Source organism: Camelus ferus, chromosome 5 (assembly GCF_009834535.1).
Source record: "Camelus ferus isolate YT-003-E chromosome 5, BCGSAC_Cfer_1.0, whole genome shotgun sequence".
NCBI lineage: Eukaryota > Metazoa > Chordata > Mammalia > Artiodactyla > Camelidae > Camelus > Camelus ferus.
The window spans coordinates 3,008,844-3,030,595 of record NC_045700.1 but is presented as its reverse complement, the minus strand read 5'-3'; the positions used below and the strand labels follow the sequence as shown (position 1 = coordinate 3,030,595).

At 40.2% G+C, this 21,752-nt stretch overlaps 1 protein-coding gene across 1 annotated transcript in view; it reads right to left on the bottom strand.

The window, feature by feature from the left end:
- Positions 1-21,752, bottom strand: part of CNTNAP5 (contactin associated protein family member 5) — a 735,160-nt gene that overhangs the window by 111,422 nt on the left and 601,986 nt on the right. The window contains 1 exon segment of the mRNA XM_032479187.1: positions 12,983-13,201. Coding sequence (XP_032335078.1) covers positions 12,983-13,201 — 219 coding nt within the window.

The window sequence follows — 21,752 nt, the reverse complement described above, 5'->3', positions numbered from 1 at the left end:
CTATAAAAATAAAATAATAAAATTTTTTCTTGGCTCATAAAGAGTATATAAAGAAATGATAATTTGTTTCTGCATAATTTAGAACATATGGTTATTCTCTTTAATGCAATAAAATTCCAGTTGATAACCCAAGAAAAAATATTTTCATAGAACATAAAAAGATAATTCTAAAATCCATAAAGAAGATGACTGACTGTTAAGAAAAGGAGTCAGGTCTGTGTGTGTCGGGCGGAGGGCTTCTCCTATTTAATATGTATCAAAATATACTCTGTACGTGGGATGTCCACGTGGTACCTGGGGAGTGGGGGGGAGCTATGCAAATAAAGCAGAGTAGGAAATTCAGAAACACACTCCTTATAGAAAGAGACTGTATACCTAATAATATATATTGGAGTTCCAAGCAACTAGGTAAAGGGGGAACCGTGAAATAAATGGAGATGAGAATAAAACGTTTTGGAAAACAAATACAATTACAATCCTACCTCAAAACCAGAAGCAAATTCCAGACGCAATAAAGACATAAAAATAACAGCAAACAAAACAACAACACACACAAAAACGAAAAATATTAGGGAAAATACCGTAGAGCAATTTAAAATAATACACTATTTATACTGACATGCTGTGTTTCCCATGGCATATGTTAAGTAAAAAAGCAAACAAAAACAGAAAACAGCAAGCACGCTGTATTATAATACATAGAAGTATACTGTTTATGTAAATATATCCACAAACAATAATATCATATGATGTTTCCTGAGGGTATTTAAACGCATGTAACCACCTTGAATAATGTCTGGCAAGTGTTACATTGTGTTAATATCTGTTGTCTGTCAGAAGAGTACTAGGATTATCACTGAATGTGTTTGTGTATTGATTGTACAATTTAAAATAAACCTTTTCATCTATTATGTATGTTCTACATAATGCTGTTGATCTCCTTTTTTGAGTCATTTAAGAAACTATTTATTATTTCAAGTTTCAAAAGAAACCCCTTGCTATAGAATTATGCCTATCTCAAAAAACCCTTTACTAGTCTATGTGGTATTTGGATATTAGCAAACCCCTTTCCCAGAAGCAGCATGTTGGTGCCCGTTGTGCGGGTTGGACTGTGCATGGAATGGCCATCTTTTTTTTTTTTTTTTAAGACCACAGGCTCAAAATAAAATTTGCCTTCTTTTTAGCAGAATGGTAGCAAGGCACAAGACTTTGCCCAGACAGAGTGCTGTATGTGTGCTGTATGGAAACCCCCATTTGGTCATTATGTACGATCTAGGGGGACTCGAGGAGGAAACAAGCGAAGACTTGAATTGTGTGTCTCTGTTGCCAGCAGAATTGTGGAGCGATGGGAAACCAGCCCCACCGCAGCTCACGGCGGCTGACTCAGTGGTCCAACCGTCCTGCCAAAGCTTCCTCTGAATGCCTGCCTTGCCCCTCATTTGGAGAGACCCCCCAAGAAAACACCAAGATGATGGGGCCAGAAAGCCCACCACAATCCTCATCACAGAGTCTGGAAGGGTAACCGGAGCCATTTTGGCTGAAAGGACCATCTCCTGCGTCCCAGAGACAAGAGCCAAGTCACAGCTCACCGTGCTTCCGCTGCCACAGTGAATGAAGACGGAAAATCACAGGTGCTCTCGCTATCAGAAGCAGCCTCCAAGGAGGACCGTCACCAAGGGCCCTTGCGAAAGCGCAGTGGGTACCGCCCTCCTTCCAAGAGCAGCGGGACAGGACATCTCATAAAGCCCCAGGCTTGTTCCAGACTCAGCTGGAGGGGCTCCCCCCTTCTCCCAGGCCGGCTGCCAGGCCAGGCAGTGCCCAGTAGGCAGCAGTTTCAGGATTTCTTGGATGTTGAGGCCCCTGGGAATCACTCTGGTTACTTTCTCCAGGGAGGCGCTCCTGAGGGGAGAGAGTCCCAGGAGCTGAACCACAGACTCATTCAAAGAAACAAGCAGATAAATAAAAGCCTAGAACTATAAACTTTAAGGATGCTCCCTAATAGTCTCACCTGACCTGGAGTGATTTTACGGGTGAGCCCAGGACACTCTGAGATATCGAGGGAGCCTCAAACTCACTAGAAGGACCACAGCAATGGCAGCTCACAGCCAATGTATTAACATCACCGTGACACTCAGATGCATTTGGGTAGGCACCGCTTCAGGGCTCTTTGCTGGCCCAGCTTCCTTTGTGGACGTGATGGCTGTAGTCCGACTAGGGACACACCATCGAACGTGGGAGGCAACTCTCTTATCAGGAAAATTAGCTGAAACTTGGATAGAAAGCAAAAAACATGGAAGATATCTGCCCAGTGGAGATGCAGCTAATTTCTTCTCAGTGCAGCAGGTGACTCCAAAGATGCTCTGGTGAACAACCGTTTCATATTTAACCCAACAACTTGATTCTAACGTTTTTGTTGCTGTTAAATTGCCCACACATATCCAAGCTTTTCAGACACTCCCTGAACTGGTCGTTGACATCCTAATGGTTTCCTCACTAATTAATGAGTTAAATAAAGTCTTTGACACGTGTACTGTTTCCATTTGCCCAAGACTCATGATTTTAGCTTTTTGAGGATTATATTTTAACACATACTGCCAGTATTAGTTAAAATGGTGTTGCTCATTATTGGAAAGTAGGAAACTGGTATGAAAAGGTCTTAATCCCACAATGCACAATAGCTGGGAAATAATAATAATAATAATATAATAATAATAATAATAATAATAAAAATACAAAGCTAACAGAGGTTGGAAAGGGATAAATCTGAGAGCTTGAGATTTGCAAATGTTAACCACTATGTATAAAAATAGATACAAATAAGTTTCTTCTGTACAACACAGGGAACAATATTCAATATTTTGTAATAATCTTCAATGAAAAAAATCTGAAAATGAGTATCTGTATGTATGCATGACTGGGACGTTGTACTGTACATCAGAAATTGACACATTGTAACTGACTATACTTCAATAAAAAAAATACTAAGCTATCTAAAGAGCTTATAGTCTTTTGTAATCATGAAGCAAGTTGGACATATTATCAATCTACATTTTCTTGCTGAGAATGTGGGCACCCACAGAGACCTTCAGAAATAAGGAAGGAAGCAAGGCAGCTTTGCAGAAGGGAAGGGAGAAGAAAAAAATGAGGGTGAACAGACAACGGGACAGTATGATGTCCTCTGATGGGACTGGAGCAAACATGGAATGCAGCAGGATCTGGAGGAAAGGGGAGGCTGTAGACATCAGGGACCCCAGAACGCTGCTGCTGTTGTAAAAAGAAATGAAAAACCACATACACACATATATATAATTGATCCTCTGCCTTGTACAGCTTCTAGAATGGAGCGAGAACTACTTCTTATTCCAGGTGGTGCAGGTGAGCTCCTAGTAAGTCTACACCACAATCTGGTTTCAAGGTGACAATCTCACCCTAATGGTACTTCCGATCCCTGTGCTTTTGATGAATTAGTTTCCTTGGGAAGGTGCACCGGTATGAAAGTTTGGAAGGGAAGGTTCCCAGGAACAAAGGTGTAGGGGGATAGGATGGGAACAGACAGCAGAAGAGCACCTGACCCCGTTGCTGAGAGGAGCACCATCTCATCGTATTAATATAGACCCAAGCTCCGAGCTGCAGGGAATACAATGTCCTGAGGTTTCTGTAGGCAATGGCCACTTGTGATACCCAAATAAGCAACAGGACAGCACAGTACTGATCTCCCTGAGGTTCTGGACACTTGGGCTTCAGTGGTACTCCCAGAATTCTAAGTAAGTGAGTGACTGGTGAAACTCAGGTGAGAGATACTCTCCTTACACCCTGAGTGTGCACACATCCCAGGCTGCCTTCCAAGGGCTGATTCCCTGAAAGCCTAGGTCTCATATCAATCTATTCCCCCAACAGAAGGAAGAAAAGCAGCAGGATATCAGTGCACACTGTGTAAGGGATCTTGTCTGCAAGCTGTGTCCCCTGGGCCCCTTGGATGGATAACCTACACACTACATCCTAAAGGACCTGTCTTAAAATCTCTCTTCCCTGTTTGATAAATCTATTAATGAACTTGCACTATGCCCAAGGATGTAAAGATAAATTAACCACTGTATCTGTCCACAAGGAAACCAGTAGAGGAGAGGGAGACAAGATCAAGTCACTATAACCCAGCTTGATAGGTGGAGGTGGAGGGTGGTTGGAGAATACACTCCCCTGGGAGAAGACAGTTCATCTGAATCATCACAGGTCTGTACCATCACCAAGACATGGAAACAACCTTACTGCTCATTGACAAATGACTAGATAAAGAAGTTGTGGTATATTTATGCAATGGAATACTACTCAGCCGTAAAAAATACTAAAATAATGCCATTTGCAGCAACATGGATGGACCTCAAGACCATCATTCTAAGTGAAGTATGACAGAAAGAGAAAGAAAAATACCATGTGATATCACTCATATGTGGAATCTAAAAAAAGAAAAGAAAAAAGAGGACACTAATGAACTCATCTACAAAAGAAACAGACTCACAGACATAGTAAACAATCTCATGGTTACTGGGGGAAAGGGGTTGGGAAGGGATAAATTTGGGAGTTTGAGATTTGCAAAGGTTAACTACTGTATATACAAATAGATTAAAAACAAATTTCTTCTGTACAGCACAAGGAACTATATTCAATATTTTGTGATAACCTTTAATGGAAAAGAATATGAAAATGAATATATATATGCATGACTGGGACACTGTGCTGTACACCAGAAATTGACACATTGTAGCTGACTATACTTCAATTAAAAAAAAAATTTAAAGTCTGTGTCATCAATATACAGGAGTCTGCCAGGCAGCTCCAGGGTGGGATTCCTCATTCTAGTTTGAAGGACAGGACCACCAAAAGGGTATGAATCAAAACAATGCAAACTCAACCCTAAGAAATCCATTGGATTTTAGAATGTTTTGGAGAAAAAAGTGGGAAAAGAGGAGGTATGATTTTATGGTTAATCCTGGGGAGGAATGCTTTGGCAATTCTAGTTCTTTTGTGTTTCCATACAAATTTTATTATGATTTGTTCTAGTTCTGTGAAATATGTCCTGTGTAATTTGATAGGGATTGCATTAAATCTGTAGATTGCCTTGGGCAGTGTGACCATTTTAACAATATTGGTTCTTCCAATCCAGGAGCATGGGATATCTTTCCATTTTTGTTAAGTTTTCTTTAATTTCCTTAATCAGTGTCTTATAGTTCTCTTATAGTTCTATAAGTTCTCTGTCTTATAGTCTTTCACCTCCTTGGTTAGATTTATTCCTAGGTATTTTATTACTTTGGGTGCTATTTTAAAGGGGACTGTTTCTTTACTTGCTTTTCCTGTTGATTCATCATTAGTGTAAAAAAATGCAACTGATTTTTGTACATTAATCTTGCAACCTGCTACCTTGCTGAATTCAAAGCAAAGCATTACTGAAGAAAAAGAAAGAGACTGGACTCTCTCAGACTTCAGACAATACTACAGAGCTACAGTCATCAAAACAGCATGGTATTGGTACAAAAACAGACATATGGACCAATGGAACAGAATAGAGAGCCTAGAAATGAACCCACAAACTTTTGGTCAACTAATCTTCAACAAAGGAGGCAAGAATATACAATGGAATAAAGACAGTCTCTTGAGCAAATGGTGTTGGGAAAACTGGACAGCAGCATGTAAAACAATGAAGCTAGAACACTCCCTTACACCATATACAAAAATCAACTCACAATGGATCAAAGACTTAAACATAAGACAAGATACAATAAACCTCTTAGAAGAAAACATAGGCAAAACATTATCTGATACACATCTCAAAAATGTTCTCCTAGGGCAGTCTACCCAAGCAATACAAATAAAAGCAAGAATAAACAAATGGGACCTAATGAAACTTACAAGCTTATGCACAGCAAAGGAAACCATAAGTAAAACAAAACGACAACCTACAGAATGGGATAAAGTTTTTGCAAAAGATGAAACTGACAAAGGCTTGATCTCTGGAATATATAAGCAGCTCATGTGACTTAATGAGAAAAAAAAAAACAACCCAATCCAAAAATGGGAAGACCTAAACAAGCAATTTTCCAAGGAAGAAATACAAATGATCAATAGGCACATGAAAAAATGCTCAATATCACTAATTATCAAAGAAATGTAAATCAAAACTACAATGAGGTATCACCTCATACCAGTCAGAATGGTCATCATTCAAAAGTCCACAAATGACAAATGCTGGAGAGGCTGTGGAGAAAGGGGAACCCTCCTACACTGCTGGTTGGAACGCAGTTTGGTGCAGCCACTGTGGAAAACAGTGTGGAGATTCCTCAAAGGACTAGTAATAGACTCACCATGTGACCCAGGAATCCCACTCCTGGGCATATATCCAGAAGGAACCCTACTTCAAAAAGACACCTGCTCCCCAATGTTCATAGAAGCACTATTTACAATAGCCAAGACATGGAAACAGCCGAAATGTCCATCAACAGATGACTGGATAAAGAAGAAGTCGTATATTTATACAATGGAATACTATTCAGCCATAAAAATGACAACATCATGCCATTTGCAGCAACATGGATGTCCCTGGAGAATGTCATTCTAAGTAAAGTAAGCCAGAAAGAGAAAGAAAAATACCATGAGATAGCTCACATGTAGAATCCAAAAAAAAAAAAAGAGCATAAATACAAAACAGAAACAGACTCATAGACATAGAATACAAACTACTTGTGGTTGCCAAGGGGGAGGGGAGTGGGAAGGTACAGACTGGGAGTTCAAAATTGGAAGATACTGACAGACATATGTAGAATAGATAAACAAGATTATACTGTATAGCACAGGGAAATACATACAAGGTCTTGTGGTAGCTCACAGAGAAAAAAATGTGACAATTAATATATGTATGTTCATGTATAACTGAAAAACTATGCTCTACACTGGAAATTGACACAACGTTGTAAAATGACTATAACTCAATAAAAAATGTTTAAAAAAATCCTGTGGAGGAATGAAAAACAAATGTCTCTTAAGAAAATTACTTTGATTTCAAAAGGTGTGTATGTCTGTGTGCACATGTATGCGATGCACAAGAAATCGACCTGATTCCGTCTCAGGTAGGGCTCTCCAGTACACAGGCTGTGAGATGAAGTTAAAAGGGGCAGGAAGCAGGGGTGGGCAGAGGAGAAGTGAGCTGTGGGGCAGGCCTGAGGACAGTCTGGAGCTAGAAAACCTTGGAGAGGTGGTTGAGCCTTTATCCCCTGGACTCGGTCGATTACTGCCTTGGACAGCCCTGAGAGGGATGTGATATGGTGCTGGTGTTTTACCAGCAGGGGCAGTACCCACAGGGAAGGACAGATGGATACTGTCCATCTGTCTGCCAACAACACTCCCAGAGGCAGGGCCTTCTTGAGTGGGGACCCATGCAGCCCCTCCCAGTGTCCACACCGGCTCCTAAGCCCCTCCACACATAGTAGACGAGGCCTGAGACATGCATGATGATGCCAAAGCTGAATTAAAACTAGGCACGCCTCACCTCCTCTGCAGAACTGCCTTCCCTTCCTCAAGTGGCTTTGAAGCCACATCCGTTTCTTGCTGGATCAGGAGAAACTTGGTCACAGAATGAGAACAGAGTGTCAATCTGCCAATTTTCAGAGGGTTTCTGAGGACAACTTCCCTTCTATCTCTCTGTCACTAGGCCCTCTCACCTCCTCCGCTGAGTCATCCGCTTTGTACCCAGAGCCTTGGAGAAACGGAAGCAGGTTACAGGCAGCTCGCTCCATCAGCACGCCTCCCTGGGTCTGATCTTCCTACACTAGGGTTTCCCTAGCTGTCCTGGTTACACCAGCTCAGTGGCACCTTGGCTTTGGAAAAGACTCCACTGTCCCTCAATTTGGGTCCTTCAGTGTCCAGGGAGTACTGTTTAATTTTCCAGAAAGATCTGGCTTGGAATTCCTTTTATATTACCACCCTAGCCCCACATAAACGGTGCCGTCCTGATTTTTTCTTCGATTACTGAATTTTAAAGTGATCAGAATGACGGCGTCTACCCTTGGGTTTTTGTGTGACCCGTATCTCTGGGCTTCTCTCCCTGGGCTGTATGAGAAAATGATGCTGTATTGCACCTTCCTTTAAAAAAAAAGTGTGACTTGAGATATGTTTTGCCAAAGGCAAAATTAAGGCTTAAAAAAAAAAAAGAAGAAAGTCAAACCAAACAAGGCACCTCAGCATTCTCCTTCAGCCTCCCATTATCAGTTCCATGCAGCCGTATGTGATGAAATGTGCTTCAATTAAAGCATAAGAGATTATTGGATAAACATTTCAAAAAGTTTGTGGAATATTAGGGGGCGTCAGACACTAACCTGGGCTATCGGGATGGGTTCATTGTGCTCAACTGTCAACGTCTCAAAGGCGAGACAACATTTCGTGGAAGGGGTCATTTAATCGGTCACTTCTCTGAAACTAAAAAGAACCAACGTTCTTTCAAAGCACTTTCAAGCAGAGGAGCCTGATTTTGTGGAGCAGGGGTGTTGGTGAAGAAAAGCGTGTGGGAAATCAGGTACATTTTCATCGTTATCCCCCCCTCCCATTGGAGAAGCATTCATTGAGTGACTGCTGGTCACTGAGTAACAAGGAATTAAAGCCTTTGTGGGACTTGTCCACGAAGCTTCTGAGGTCTCTTGTCAACTTCTTAGGCTAATCAGAACATTTTCTCTTATTTAGCTATTATGGAGGACATCAGAAATCATGCATTTTTTTAAACTAAGGGAAATGATTCAAGTGTACTTGATATATTTAATTTTGAAAATATAAACTTTGGGTGAATCAGACCTGCTAATCAGAAATTTTTAGGATGCTGAGAAGACAATTAGTTCTTCCCTGTTTTGTCTCACCACTGACACAACAATTCGTACCCTCCTCCACTCATAATGGTTTTATATAAAAGATGGACTAAAAGGTGATTTCCCAGTTATTCCTTAATGTGAGGAAGTACCCCTTCTCCTGCGCTATGAGACATATCACATCTTCTCAGACAGAAAACCCTGCTGGCCTGTGTTAGGAAAGCCCCCCATGGAGGGCACTTATGAGGACAAATAGAAGTGACTACTCCACAGAGAGACTCTTGACCGCTTATCCTTGGGGACACATGTTGCCACCAAGCACCAGCTGACGACGTGAAGGTGTGCTTGTCTGGCCGGCTTCACGGCTGACCGTGCCCAGTCTGATGTGCTTCACCTGAAAATAGGAGTCATGACTGCCAATCAGTGCAGAAGCTGGAGCAGCACTGGGTGGGCTGGGGGAGTCTTTCCAACTTTATGATTTATCAGATCAGTGCAGTATTTTCCCCAAGGAGTTGTAAGTTGAGAGTGATTTCAGTTTACTTTGGCATTTGGACCAAAAAAGGAAGGGAAGAAAAAGGTGCCACTGAGCTGGTGTAACCAGGGAAAGGCAGAAGGAAAGGAAAGGAAAGGAAAGGAAAGAAAGGAAGGGAGGAAAGGATAGAAAGGAGAGGAAAGGAGAGAAAGAGAGGAAAGGAGACATCAAAGAAAGAAAAGAAGAAAGGAAAGGACCCGAACGTCAACTGATGATCCCTCACCCTCCACCAAAGAAAAAAAAGAGGATAGAGCTAGAAAGGACCTCTAAAGAGATCTCGAGCAACGAAAGAAGAGACTCCTGAAAAGAAACGTCGATTCCTGCTCCGCCTTAGGCAGGAGGAATCCTTGGAGGAAGAAGGAGGAAGGAAGGAAGAAGGGAAGAAAGAAGGACAAAAAGAATCCATGAAAGCCAAAAAGGGTCAGAAGTAAAGTCACCCAAAAATGAGACTCACTGGTCCATGTCTTGACAAACCGTCCATCCTGTAACTGCAGCCTACTTGGAAAGATGGGCTGTCCCAATTGGGGAAAATGAGCTATTTTCCTTGCTTTTCCATACCCCTGGGCATGAGGACAAGGACGATGGTCACTCTGAACACACATGGAGGGAGCAGATCCTCAGATTGTAAGAAACCAGCTGCCTGACTATGTTCATCCTTCAGAGAAAGACAGTGACGACACTTGTTCCGCCAGGGTCCCATTGCCTGCTGACAGTCGACCTGGGGTCCACACCCAGATCTCGCCATACACTTTCCCCTGTAGGGGCCAGTTCTCGGTTCCTCCTGCTGCACCCTCGGATGGGCCGGCAGAGCCAGCAGGGAACAGCAAAGCAGAGGGGCGATATCCCCAGGAGTTTTAAAGATGAGACAAACATGAGACATTTCGGAAGTTCCGTGTTCTGCAGTTTCTCCGACCCTATTAAAGAAATGGGCCCAGTGAAGTGGCATGGTTGCAAATGTCCCTAACCATCACAGTGGCAAAAGCCTGAAGTTAAAATGTTGATTGCAGGAATCCAGTGACAGGGGCAGTGAGAAGAGGTACATCAATTGTATCCAATTCAACCCGTTTCGGGTACTCAGGAAGCACTCGCCAGCACAACGGCGACGCCCGTGGTTTCCTGGCAGAAGGATGCTGTTTGGATGGAAAGATCCTTCCGTGTTTAAAGGCATCGAGACAAACATATCCAAATTAATATTTACATACTGCCACATTCAATCTATCTCAGTAACAGAGTGCACAACAATCATATCTTTTTCTGCCTAGCAAATACAAAAATCCAGTGTCTCTAAATCTCTGAATGAAAGGAAATAGGATTCATCATTTGGCTACTATACCTGAGTAGGGGGCTTGAAAAGAAAAATAAAACACTGAATCAAACACATTGGAATTACTGGGACTTCTGTAGGTTTTTTTGGCCACGTGACATTTCTAAATGGACATATTGCTGAACACAAAACAACGAAATTCAAGCCAACAGACTAAAATGACCTCCAACAGCATTTTTTGTCTTCTTCAAGTACATTAAGACAAACTCAATAAAGTGGAGTAACATCTGAGATGGAACTTATTGGAAACAAATACAAAAAAAGCCGGGGCTCTTGCTGCAGCCGACCTTGGCTCCAGCCCGAGCCAGATATCTCCCACAGACCCATCGACGTGCTCTCAGGACACACTGCATCTGTGATCAATTTAATTGAAACGTCTGGAGAGGAAAACCTGCAAGGAAACACAGCTGCCTCTTTTCCCTTTTGACTTGCACAAAGTTTATCACATATTCAGGCCATATGATAATTTCAGAGCCACATGAAGTTTGCATGAAGCGATTAAAAAAAATAATCCATCTCAATATACACCTTTCAGCCAGAAAGAGTCATAAACGTAGCCCAAAGATAAATTAAACTCCAGCATGGAATAAAATTTATGAAAATTGCGAACTACTTGAATTGATTACACCAAAAAAGACATTAAATCTTGATGACTAGCAAACTTATTCAGAGAAATAAAATGGGATGCTTAAATAGAATTAAAACATCAACATAAATTTTAAAAAAATATTTTAATAGTAAATCATGTCACTTATGTAGGTTAATGAAGTGAATGTCTTTTAATCATAAAAATGTTTTTAATCACTTACATCTTTGCTTCTGCTGGCTATGTAAAACATGACAGATGAAGAAAGAAATCTGATTCTTGTTGGGAAGAGCGATATGATATATTCTGTTACTTCCTTCCTTTTAGCTGGTGTGTTTTTAATGACGATTTTTCTCAGACTTACAAGTTGCACAGATCCAAATTTAAAAGAAGCAAGTAAGAAACACCCATTGATTGCTGATGGAGTTTCATTACTAGCAGTAAAGCTATGCTGTATTAGAGTTGGTAAAATAAATAAATAAGGAAAGAAAATTAAATCTGGGTATATTGGCAAATTTTGGAATTTATTTATACCACTGTTCTAAGTATCTGAACTCTAAGTTTTATAGAAGAGCAGCCTCTTGGCTTTGATAAAATTACATTACCCCTAACATGCGCTGCTCTGCTTTTTCCTTTAAAGTTGTACCAGCCCTGCTCAAGGGAATTTCAAAAAATCCTTTTTTATATTATACCTATAAGGCTGACTGTTCCTACCTGGGCTAATATGGCTAAGTTCTCTCTCTCTGTCTCTATGTCCTTCTGTCTCTTTGTTTCTCCCACTACACACACACACACACACACACACACACAGAACCATGAGCCCTTTGAAAATTAATGCCATTGTCCAATTTCTCTTGAAATCCCTACCATCCAACAAGGTGCCTGACTTGTTTTAGGTGCTCACTATTTCTGAAATGAAGGAAGGAAGGAAGGAAGGAAGGAAGGAAGGAAGGAAGGAAGGAAGGACTGACTCAGAGAATGATGTTTCAGCCTTTCCAGTCCCCACCGCCAGCTGGTGGCGACCAGTTCAGTTGAACGACTTGTCTAAAGGCTGATTCTGAGTCTCATGGAGATCAACCAATGGAAAGACGTCTGCTTGGGGACATTCCAGGGTTACTTGTCTGTGCAAGTGTAAGGCAGCTGCCTCAGTGATGTGATCTCAGGGAGAGTCAAAGCTCCTGGTCTGGAAACCAGCAGTCCCTTTCCCCACCACACTACTGATGACCAAAATCCCTTTGCGATGCTGTAACATAGTTCACTACATGGTTATCAGTAATTACCAGGAGTTAGGTATCACTAGAAAGGGTGAAGGATGTCCCAGTGAATTGGAGTGGTCACTTCTTAAGGTGTAAATAGCTGAAACGTTCCTTTTTGTAAGAGTAGACTTTGATTATAAGGATGAAAAATAACAGAGATCCTTGGATCTCTGAAGACATAACATGAACAAGGAGAAAAGATACCGAAAGAATCTGAGACCCCCTCAAAATTTGCTAAGGGATGGTATCATCTTCCCTTTGCTGTAGATAATTAATCTAGAAAGGAGGAACCTGTACAATTAAATTTATGATTATAAATTCTTTATGAAATAGTCTAATAATGTCCTAGGTCTACAGTAAAATAGTAATCGTCCTTGTTCCTGGTCACACAGTGGTCCTGTAGGGCGTTCGGCACAAAGGACGCCCTAGGATGTCCCTTACCTACAAACAGCTGGCTGTTGAGCTGTAGCCGGAAGTGGCCCTCCTCTGACGTCTCCCTGGTCACCCTCGGGAGGCTGTCCACCTGGAGCGAGGTCTCCTTGAGGTTCCTCTCGGCTCGGATGTAATGCCACTGGTTGTCGTTCAGAACGGAAGGAGACTGAACTACGAGCTCTATGGGGCCATTCCCAACATCAATGGCGAAAATGATCTCAGACGGAGCTGAAACCAAAGAAGGAAACAGGTGGAAAGATGAAGGGCATCATCAGTGCATTTAGGGCACAAGCATATCCTGAATGAATGGTATACGTGATCATAAGTCAACAGCTAGGTAGGGAGGTCTTCGGCTGAAATCCCCACAGCACTGAAATTACCATCACTAGTAAGAATTACCAACTGCTAAGTCCCAAAGTCTATTTTGGGTCCAGTTGGTTCTCACTGTGATAATTCAGGAAACAGGACAGAGGCCAGGAGCACTGATGCTGAACTGACAAACATGCACCAGTGCCAAGGTTCTGGGCTTTCTGGGTCTATTCTAGCTTCAACATTGTCCTCACAGATAGCTATAAATAGTGAGTTAAAATAAAATTTTTTAAAAAAGGGAGGCAGGTATAGCTCAGTGGTAGGGCACATGCTTAGCATGCATGGGGTCCTAGGTTCAATTCCCAGTACTTCTATTATGAATAAATAAAAACCTAATTACCTCCTCCTCCAAAAAAAAAAAAAAAACAAAATAATAAAATAAAATAATATAAAATAAAATAAAATAAAATAAAATAAAATAAAATAAAATAAAATAATAGTGGGTTAGCAAAGTAGCTATATTCCTACAGGGAGAAGACCCACACCCTGGAAAGTCCTAGTGCTCTGTATTATTCATTATGTATATTATAATATTTCATATATATAATTATGTAACATTATATGTATTTATATATTAAATATTATACATATATTATTCTATAATGTTATTTCATCAGTACATATGATACAAGCATTCATGCTATTCCTATGACTTTTTTTTTAATTGAAGTATACTCAGTTCCAATATGTCAATTTCTGGTGTACAGCGTAATGTCCCAGTATATACATATATTCATATATGTGAATATATACATATATTCACTTTCACATTCTTTTTCGTTAAAGGTTATTACAAGATATTGAATCTGGTTCTCTGTACTATATGGAAGAAATTTGGTTTTTATCTATTTTTATATATAGTGGCTAACATTTGCAAATCTCAGACTCCCAAATTTATCCCTTCCCACTCTCTTTTCCCCAGTAACCACAAGATTATTTACTATGTCTGTGAGTCTGTTTCTTCTGTAGATGAGTTCATTAGTGCCCTCTTTTTTTTTTCAAAGAGTTTTTTAAAGATTTTTTTTAAAAAGATGCTCAGAAATTTTAAGTGCCTTGTCCACATCGCTGCAAATGGCAGTGTCTGGGATCAAACATGACTCCCCCCCTCTTCACGCTGGGCTTTTTCTTCCATGACTCTCTCTGCCCTTCTAGAACAATCTGCATATCATAACAGGGAGCAGCGTCAGTGGTAATGACACCTATGACAATAATGATGACAGTGATAGGAAGATAACAGTGGTGGTCATGATGGTGGTGGTGGCGATACTGATGATGGTGATACTGGTGATGGTGATGGTGGCAGTGGTGGTGATGATGATGATGGCAGTGATGGTGATAGTGGTGGTGATGATGGTGGTGATGGTGATGATGACCATAGTGATGACGGTAATGATGACAGTAGTGGTGGTGGTGATGATGGTAGTGGTGGTGGCAGTGGTGGTGATGGTTGGGATGGTGGTGATGGTGATATTGGTGATGATGATAATGATGACAGTAGTGGTGATGTTGATGATAGTAGTGGTGATGGAGGCAGTGGTGGTGATGATCATAGTGATGATGGCAATGACAGTTGTGGTGGTGGTTATTTTGGTGGCAGTGGTGGTGGTGGCAGGGATACTATGACCACCAAGAGAGAGAGAAGTAACAGCCACACAGTGGGTACAATGAACTCTGCTAAGCACTGTACTAAGCACTGACCACAGATATTCTCATTTTTATCCTCAAAACAACTCTAAGAGAAAGGCATTATTTTTATTGCTATTTGATGGGTGAAAAAATGAAAGTTCAGAGAAGTGTAAATATTTGCTCTAACTTTCCCAGGTAGTAAGTAGAATCTTCATCATTTTTCTCTGCTTTAGTTCATCTTGATGTAGTTTCCATTATTATGTAAGAATTCTAAATCTGAAGATTGTGGAGAGGTAAATTACAAATTGAAGCTGAAGAGAAGACAGTTCCCTTTCAAAGACTGGAGCTTTCCTGTTTGAGGCCTTCCCTTCCTTCTCAGGACCTTGTGATGCCCCCTCTCTGTTACTTTCCAACCAGGACATGGGTATTTATTTGACAAAGTCATCAATGGACAGATCTGAATTGTCAGCAATACTAAAGGTCAAACATCACCCTGGATCACTGCCCGCTCAGCCTTTAAAATCTAACAGGAAGCCGATCTGGGTATAAGAAGCTGAGGTCTTGCACTTGGGATTTGGGACATCGACTGTGGACCCACTGTGACCTAAGGCAATTTTTTTTATCTTGTCACCTCTTGGTTTTCTCATTTGTAAAATGGGAATAAAAACTATACCTAACTGTGAGATTGTTTACAAATTAATCCTGATCAAGTTCTTAGAACTATGCCTGGTACACAGGACGTTCTCAACAATGAGCGCTATTACTATTATTAGCATAGCAACACGGTTCACCCACCCAGGTAAATTGTCTTTGGCTCATAAACACATGCATTAAAAGAACCAGAATTGAAGGGAACAAATTGGATACAGCAATGAAGAGAGTAAATAAGTGTGAAATTGGCCCTATGAGCCATTTCCTGTTTCTTATCAGGCCCCTGGTGCTGCCTTGCAGCCGGCACATCTTGAGACCAAATAAACAGCTACTGAGAGATTAAACCTAAATTTACTTCTAAACAACAGGTGAAGACGGGTGAGAGCTGGAGGAAGGAATGCTAAAGGATTTTGCTAAAAGCCGTTCTGAAAGCTGGTCCTGTGGATATTAAGTTCCATGCAGACAGCACATCTTTGGGAAGGGCTTGCTGGACCCGCCACCCTTTGTCACCTCCGCCTCCATGTTGGTTTCCCATCTGTGCTTGTCTCTGCTTTAACACTCATCTCTGTTGTATAATGACCTGTTTATGGTCTGTCTCCTCAATAAATCTGCAAACTCTAGATGAACACCTCGTTTATTGGAGACCTGGAACCCAGGAATGAACTATGCATGAAGGAATCTAAAGGTTCATTCATTAAAATGTTACATTGCACATACTAAATGCAATTTTGGATTTTTTTTTAGTTTTATACCAAGGTATTAGTTTCCTTAAAAATCTTTTTAAATGATTATTATTTAACATTTACTATTAAGTTTGAACTACTATGTTCAAACTATTCCTCTTAAAACTGAAGCAGAATCAGTGAAATGCAATACTAATAGCTAACATTTATTGAGTGCTTACCAGAGCCAGGCACTCTGCTAAGCATTTTTCATCAATCAGCTCACTTAAATCTCATGACCATCCTAAGAGAAAGGCAATGTTTTACCAGTGAGAGAACTGAGACACAGGGAGCTGACACGTTGCTCCAACCCAGAGGGGGCACAGTCAAGACTTAAATCCAGGTGATGTGTGTCTGGAGCTCACTGTTGAACTGATTCTTCCTATAACAAAACCTATGTCTATTCCCAAAACCTGTGTGCAGTCCCCACTGGCAATCAAAGCTAGAATGTGTAATGTAGGTGGCTAGAAACGATTGAATGAAAAAAATTAGTAAATGGTGATACCTCCAACCTTGGCTAGTGACTTCGTGGCCTGAGGCATAGGCAAACTAGCTCTCAGTTGTGGAGGGGAAGATGTGGAGGTAGCCCAATGGCCCTACTGGGAGAGCTGGAAGCTCTGGGGCTGCATCAGCTCCATCGTGAATGTACCCGCCTGCCTCTCTCCTTCCCCCAACTGTCTGACATCATTTACACTGTATGGTTCAGGACAAAGCTAAGAAGTTACCTCAGACTTTTGTTTTTTTTGCTTGTTTGTTTGTTTGTTTGTTTTTATATCAAGCCATGTCCTGTGATAGGCACTGAGGATGCAGAGATGAGTGAGAAAAAAAATGGAATCTCAGCATACTTTTGAGAAGACTGACCAAGAACGGGAGTGACTAGTGGAGGAAAGTCTCATATGCATAAGAGAGTATGAACCCCAAGAACTCCTGGGAGGTGAGAAGACACCTTCTAAAAAGAGGCTTCCTTAAACAGTGACACCATCTCTGTGTCCTCAGCCCCCAGCAGGTCAGGCAGGGGAGAGATCTCAGGGACCACTACGGAACAAGGAAGAAGATGCAAGTCTTTAATATAATCTCTTAACCTCTCTGACCTCCCATGTATTCATCTGTAAAATGAAAAATGCAAACTAAATGATATATTTTTTGAGACAAGGACTTTTTGAGGATCTGGTGACAACTGGGGCTCCTATCTCCAGAAAACACACACACACACACACACACACAGTTTTGCATAAAATTGTCAGGACATCCTGAATGTCCAACACTTTATTATATGGAGGAAAATAATTCTACTTTCTTGAGTTCTAAAATCCTTGGTTCTTGAGGCAGTTTTGCAGAGTAGGGAATTCTTCTATTGAACAGAGAATTAAATCCTGCATTCCAAATCTCGCTGCGTGACTCTGGGTGTGTTATTACCCTCTGGGCTCACCTGCCTCATCTTGTATTGGACTGTGAGTTGAACAATGAAAATCATACTATAATAACCTGATGTTTATAGACAGGACTATTTGAAAAGCAAAGTTAAATGATGAAGATAAAGCATTTAGGACTGTCTTTATTCAGAGTAAATACTCAACGATTTATTACAAATATAATTATCATTAGCATTAATTTTTACTGTTCTTTGAGGATCTGAGGATTGTATCTTCGAGTTGCCAGCACATTTGATAATACTGTTGATATGATACCTCTGAAAACCAGAACTCAAATTTCTCTCTCTCTCTCACTCATATAGATATAGATCTAGATATAAATATAGATGCTCCTCCATTCTTCTTCCCCTCTTTACCGTTATCGACAATTAATCACCTGGGACAACTTTAGACCCTGTCAGCCTGGAGGTGGTACCAGAGGAAACTGTATAACAAGCAGTAGCCTTTATCTTTGCCACTGGGAGCTGTTACTGCGGAACTTTAACTTATCATTTCTCCATAAACTGACTGTTCTGAATTTAAGATGCTACATAAGCTGGAGTTTGATGCCACCTCTTTGAGTTACTCATTTTCCCCTGTGTATCTTCCATACAGACATGAGGTATATATTGTTAACAAACTTATGCTTGTTTTTCTCTTATCAATGTGTCTTTTAGTACAAGCTCTCAGCTAAGAATTCAGAAATTTAGAGGGAAGATTAGTTTTCTTCACTACAGGCTTTAGGGACAGCCAGCCCCCCTGCCCAGGATAAAAGTGAACTCTGGCAAAACCAATCGGCAGTCTTAACTTCCCTGGCTAGAGGCATGAGTTCACAGGTGGCCAGATGAGTTGCACATCAGGAGGACTGTGTGGCCAGGAGGCAAAGAAGTGTTTTCCCACCAGCTGAAATGTAGCTCTCTCTGGAGGGAGAGCTAGCTTTGACTGAAGTAGATATTCAGAAGGCAGAGCTGGTAAAGAAGTAAAGCAGACCACTGACAACATTGTTCAACTGCTGAATCCAACCAGAAATAAAGTGCCTCACCAATTATGGACTTAGTCACATGTCCCAGTACCACTGAATTTCCATCCTTGTGTCTATCAGTTCAGGTTGAGTTTTCCTTCAATTGCAGCCAAGTACATCTGATTGGCATATGGGTGTGACCAATTCCATTTTGCATAACTAAGCACCGAATGGGTGAACAACTTGCTCACAATTAGAGAAACAGAAATTTGCATCATATTGGGTTCAAGAAAACAGTTCCTTCCCATTATGCCATACTGAGCTCAACAGCCTTTCCTTCTGTTCTTCTCAACCACTCTAAAATACCTATTTCTATTTGCACAGCCGTCGTGAGATAGTTGCCAAATAACTAATTTTTCTCAATCTCATTTGAAACACATCCACTAAGATTTAAGGACATAGTGAAACATCTTGCCTTTCGAGAATATGGGCTAATCTCAAGGTTGCAGAATTCAAATATCTTAGTGGGAAATGACCCAGAAGGAAATAGATTTAGAATTTTATGGAAATTTCTAGTTCTCTGTCCAACAACTTGGATATATCAATTTTGAAAACTTCCGTTCAAACAGTTACAAGGCAACACTCCTCGGGGGTGAGAGAGAAGTCTACTCTGAGCTACCACATCTGCGTGAAGTTAATTTTCTTTCTAAGAAGTGGATCTGTAAAGAAATCTTGCTGTGACCCCTTTAGGGTGAAAATTCCATCCTACATCCTGTGGCTATTAATAAAAAATGCAGGATCTCCCCATTTGTTTGTTTTTCTTTTTAAATTATAATAATAAATCAAAACATTTTAGAAAACATGAGGCCTTGTACTTTAAAAAAATGTATATAAAATCTTCTTGTTTTCAAATAGTATATATTCTCAGATCTGATGAAAAGGGGTACACCAAACAATTATATCACTGGCTTTTAATTTTTTATCAGATTTCAAAGCACTTGCATTTCAAATATTGTACAAGCCAAAGGAGAAAATCTAGCACCCAGAAGTACAAACCAATCAGACACTGAAATGTAATTAACACTAAATCATCGCTCATTGCTTATGATAACACGCCATGACATTTGCTGCTGCTTTAATGAAAGAAAAGGCTTTAGGGCCCAGTTTTTATTATATTTGCATTGAGGTTATGATGTCCATAGTAGGAAATGGTTGGCATTCAACTCCACCTTTTCATCCTGGCCAAGTTAGGTATGAGGGGTCTCATTTCACACTAAAGCCAGAAGCGTTTCCTCCCATTAATAGTCTAAATCCTTGGAGAAAAAGGAAGTTAAAACTACCAGTTAAAGAGATCTCTTCCGCTGTGTGTCTTGTGTTGTAACTGAAGAGGAGACACTTAGCTCCTTTGTGTTTTGCAGGAGACTTGTACCAACACCTCAGCCAGCTCCTCCAGACAGCACTTCTGTCTCCCTTCCTGGAGTTCTCAAATTTCCAAGCTTCTGTTGCTAAGACATTACTTATGCTTTCAAGGGTATTTCGTGCCATCACCTTAGTCTTGTAAAACGGTCAACTGCCTCCATGAAACCACAGAAAACATCCGTTTAGAGCCAGATAAAGGAGACGCCTAATGGCAAGCACAGGTTTTCATGGTCATGGGCTTAACAAGGACAAGGTGATGGGGGCAGTCCACCCTGTGTGTAAGAAATCAGGGGGCACACTGAGGGCAGGGAGTCAGAAAACTTACAAAAGCAGCTAAAAGTAGACCTGTATTTTTAAAATTATTATCATCATTGCCACATAGCAGTTATTCTAAATGATGTCAGCAATAAAACATCCCTCCACCAAAAAATAAAACAAAACAAAAACAAAATAATGCTGTTGGTCTAAGTTCTAACAAATGCTGATGCTAGTATTTTTAATAATGTATATGTAAGTGTCAAATAATACATTTTATTACCTACCACTGATAAATGTTCTATTTAAGGGGGAAGTTAGTAGAGAAAACTTCTGATACCCCATTGGCTTGGCTTCTAAACGTGCAGACACAAATATATGTGTTTGTTTTTAAGAATAAGAATTCAAGTTCTGGTTTTTCATTTTTACAACTACTATACTATCATTGTTTAACTCAAAGCTATTGTTGAAACACATGAGTATATGGTATGATAGGGGTTGTGGACAAAAATTTCTCCCAAAGAGAACTTAAGCAACTCCAAACCCTTAGGAACTCGGTAAAGTTTTACCAAATTGAATACTAACTCATGATGCATTTTCTGGTAAAAATAGTTCAGTGGATTTTTTTTTTTTTAATTTTAGAGATATTTGAAAGTTGGTAGGATTTATCCTGAAAAAAAAAAAAAAAACAAGTAGGAAGTACTGTTAATTCCTGGAATTTATTATAAAATGGGATTTTTATGAATCTTTACCAAACTCAACCTTAAGTTTAAAAATCTCCTAAAATGTATATATCTGTTGCTTAATGTGAAAAATATTTTAAATTTAAAGTTAATTAAAAAGTATCCTTTGATCCACATGAGAGAAGATAAATGGGTAAATCTGATCCTACTCTCCTTCAAACATGAACATGCAGAGAAAATCCATTCTGATGAAGTCATTCACAAATCTGTAGTAATAAAGTCTAAGGGGCAGAAATCTTTTTTTTTTTTTTGGTAGGGGGGAGATAATTAGGTTTATTTATTTTAATGGATGTCTGGGGATTGAACCCAGGACCTCATGCATGCTAAGTGCACACTCTACCCCTAAGTTACACCTTCCTGTGTAAGAAGCAGAAATCTTAATGTTACTACTATTACTGAAACAAATCAATATGCGATTTTTTTTATAAAAAAATTAATGTAATGAAAATTATTTATATATTATACTGTCTTTTATTTTTGTACTGGAATATTTTTATTGGCATGATTATATATGAAGGTTTATTAACAGAACACTTCCTCATCCGTATGTCTATTATTTTACATTTGTCTTTATGATTATTACTGAATGTAACTTGTATAGAGGAGATGGGTTGTGAAAAA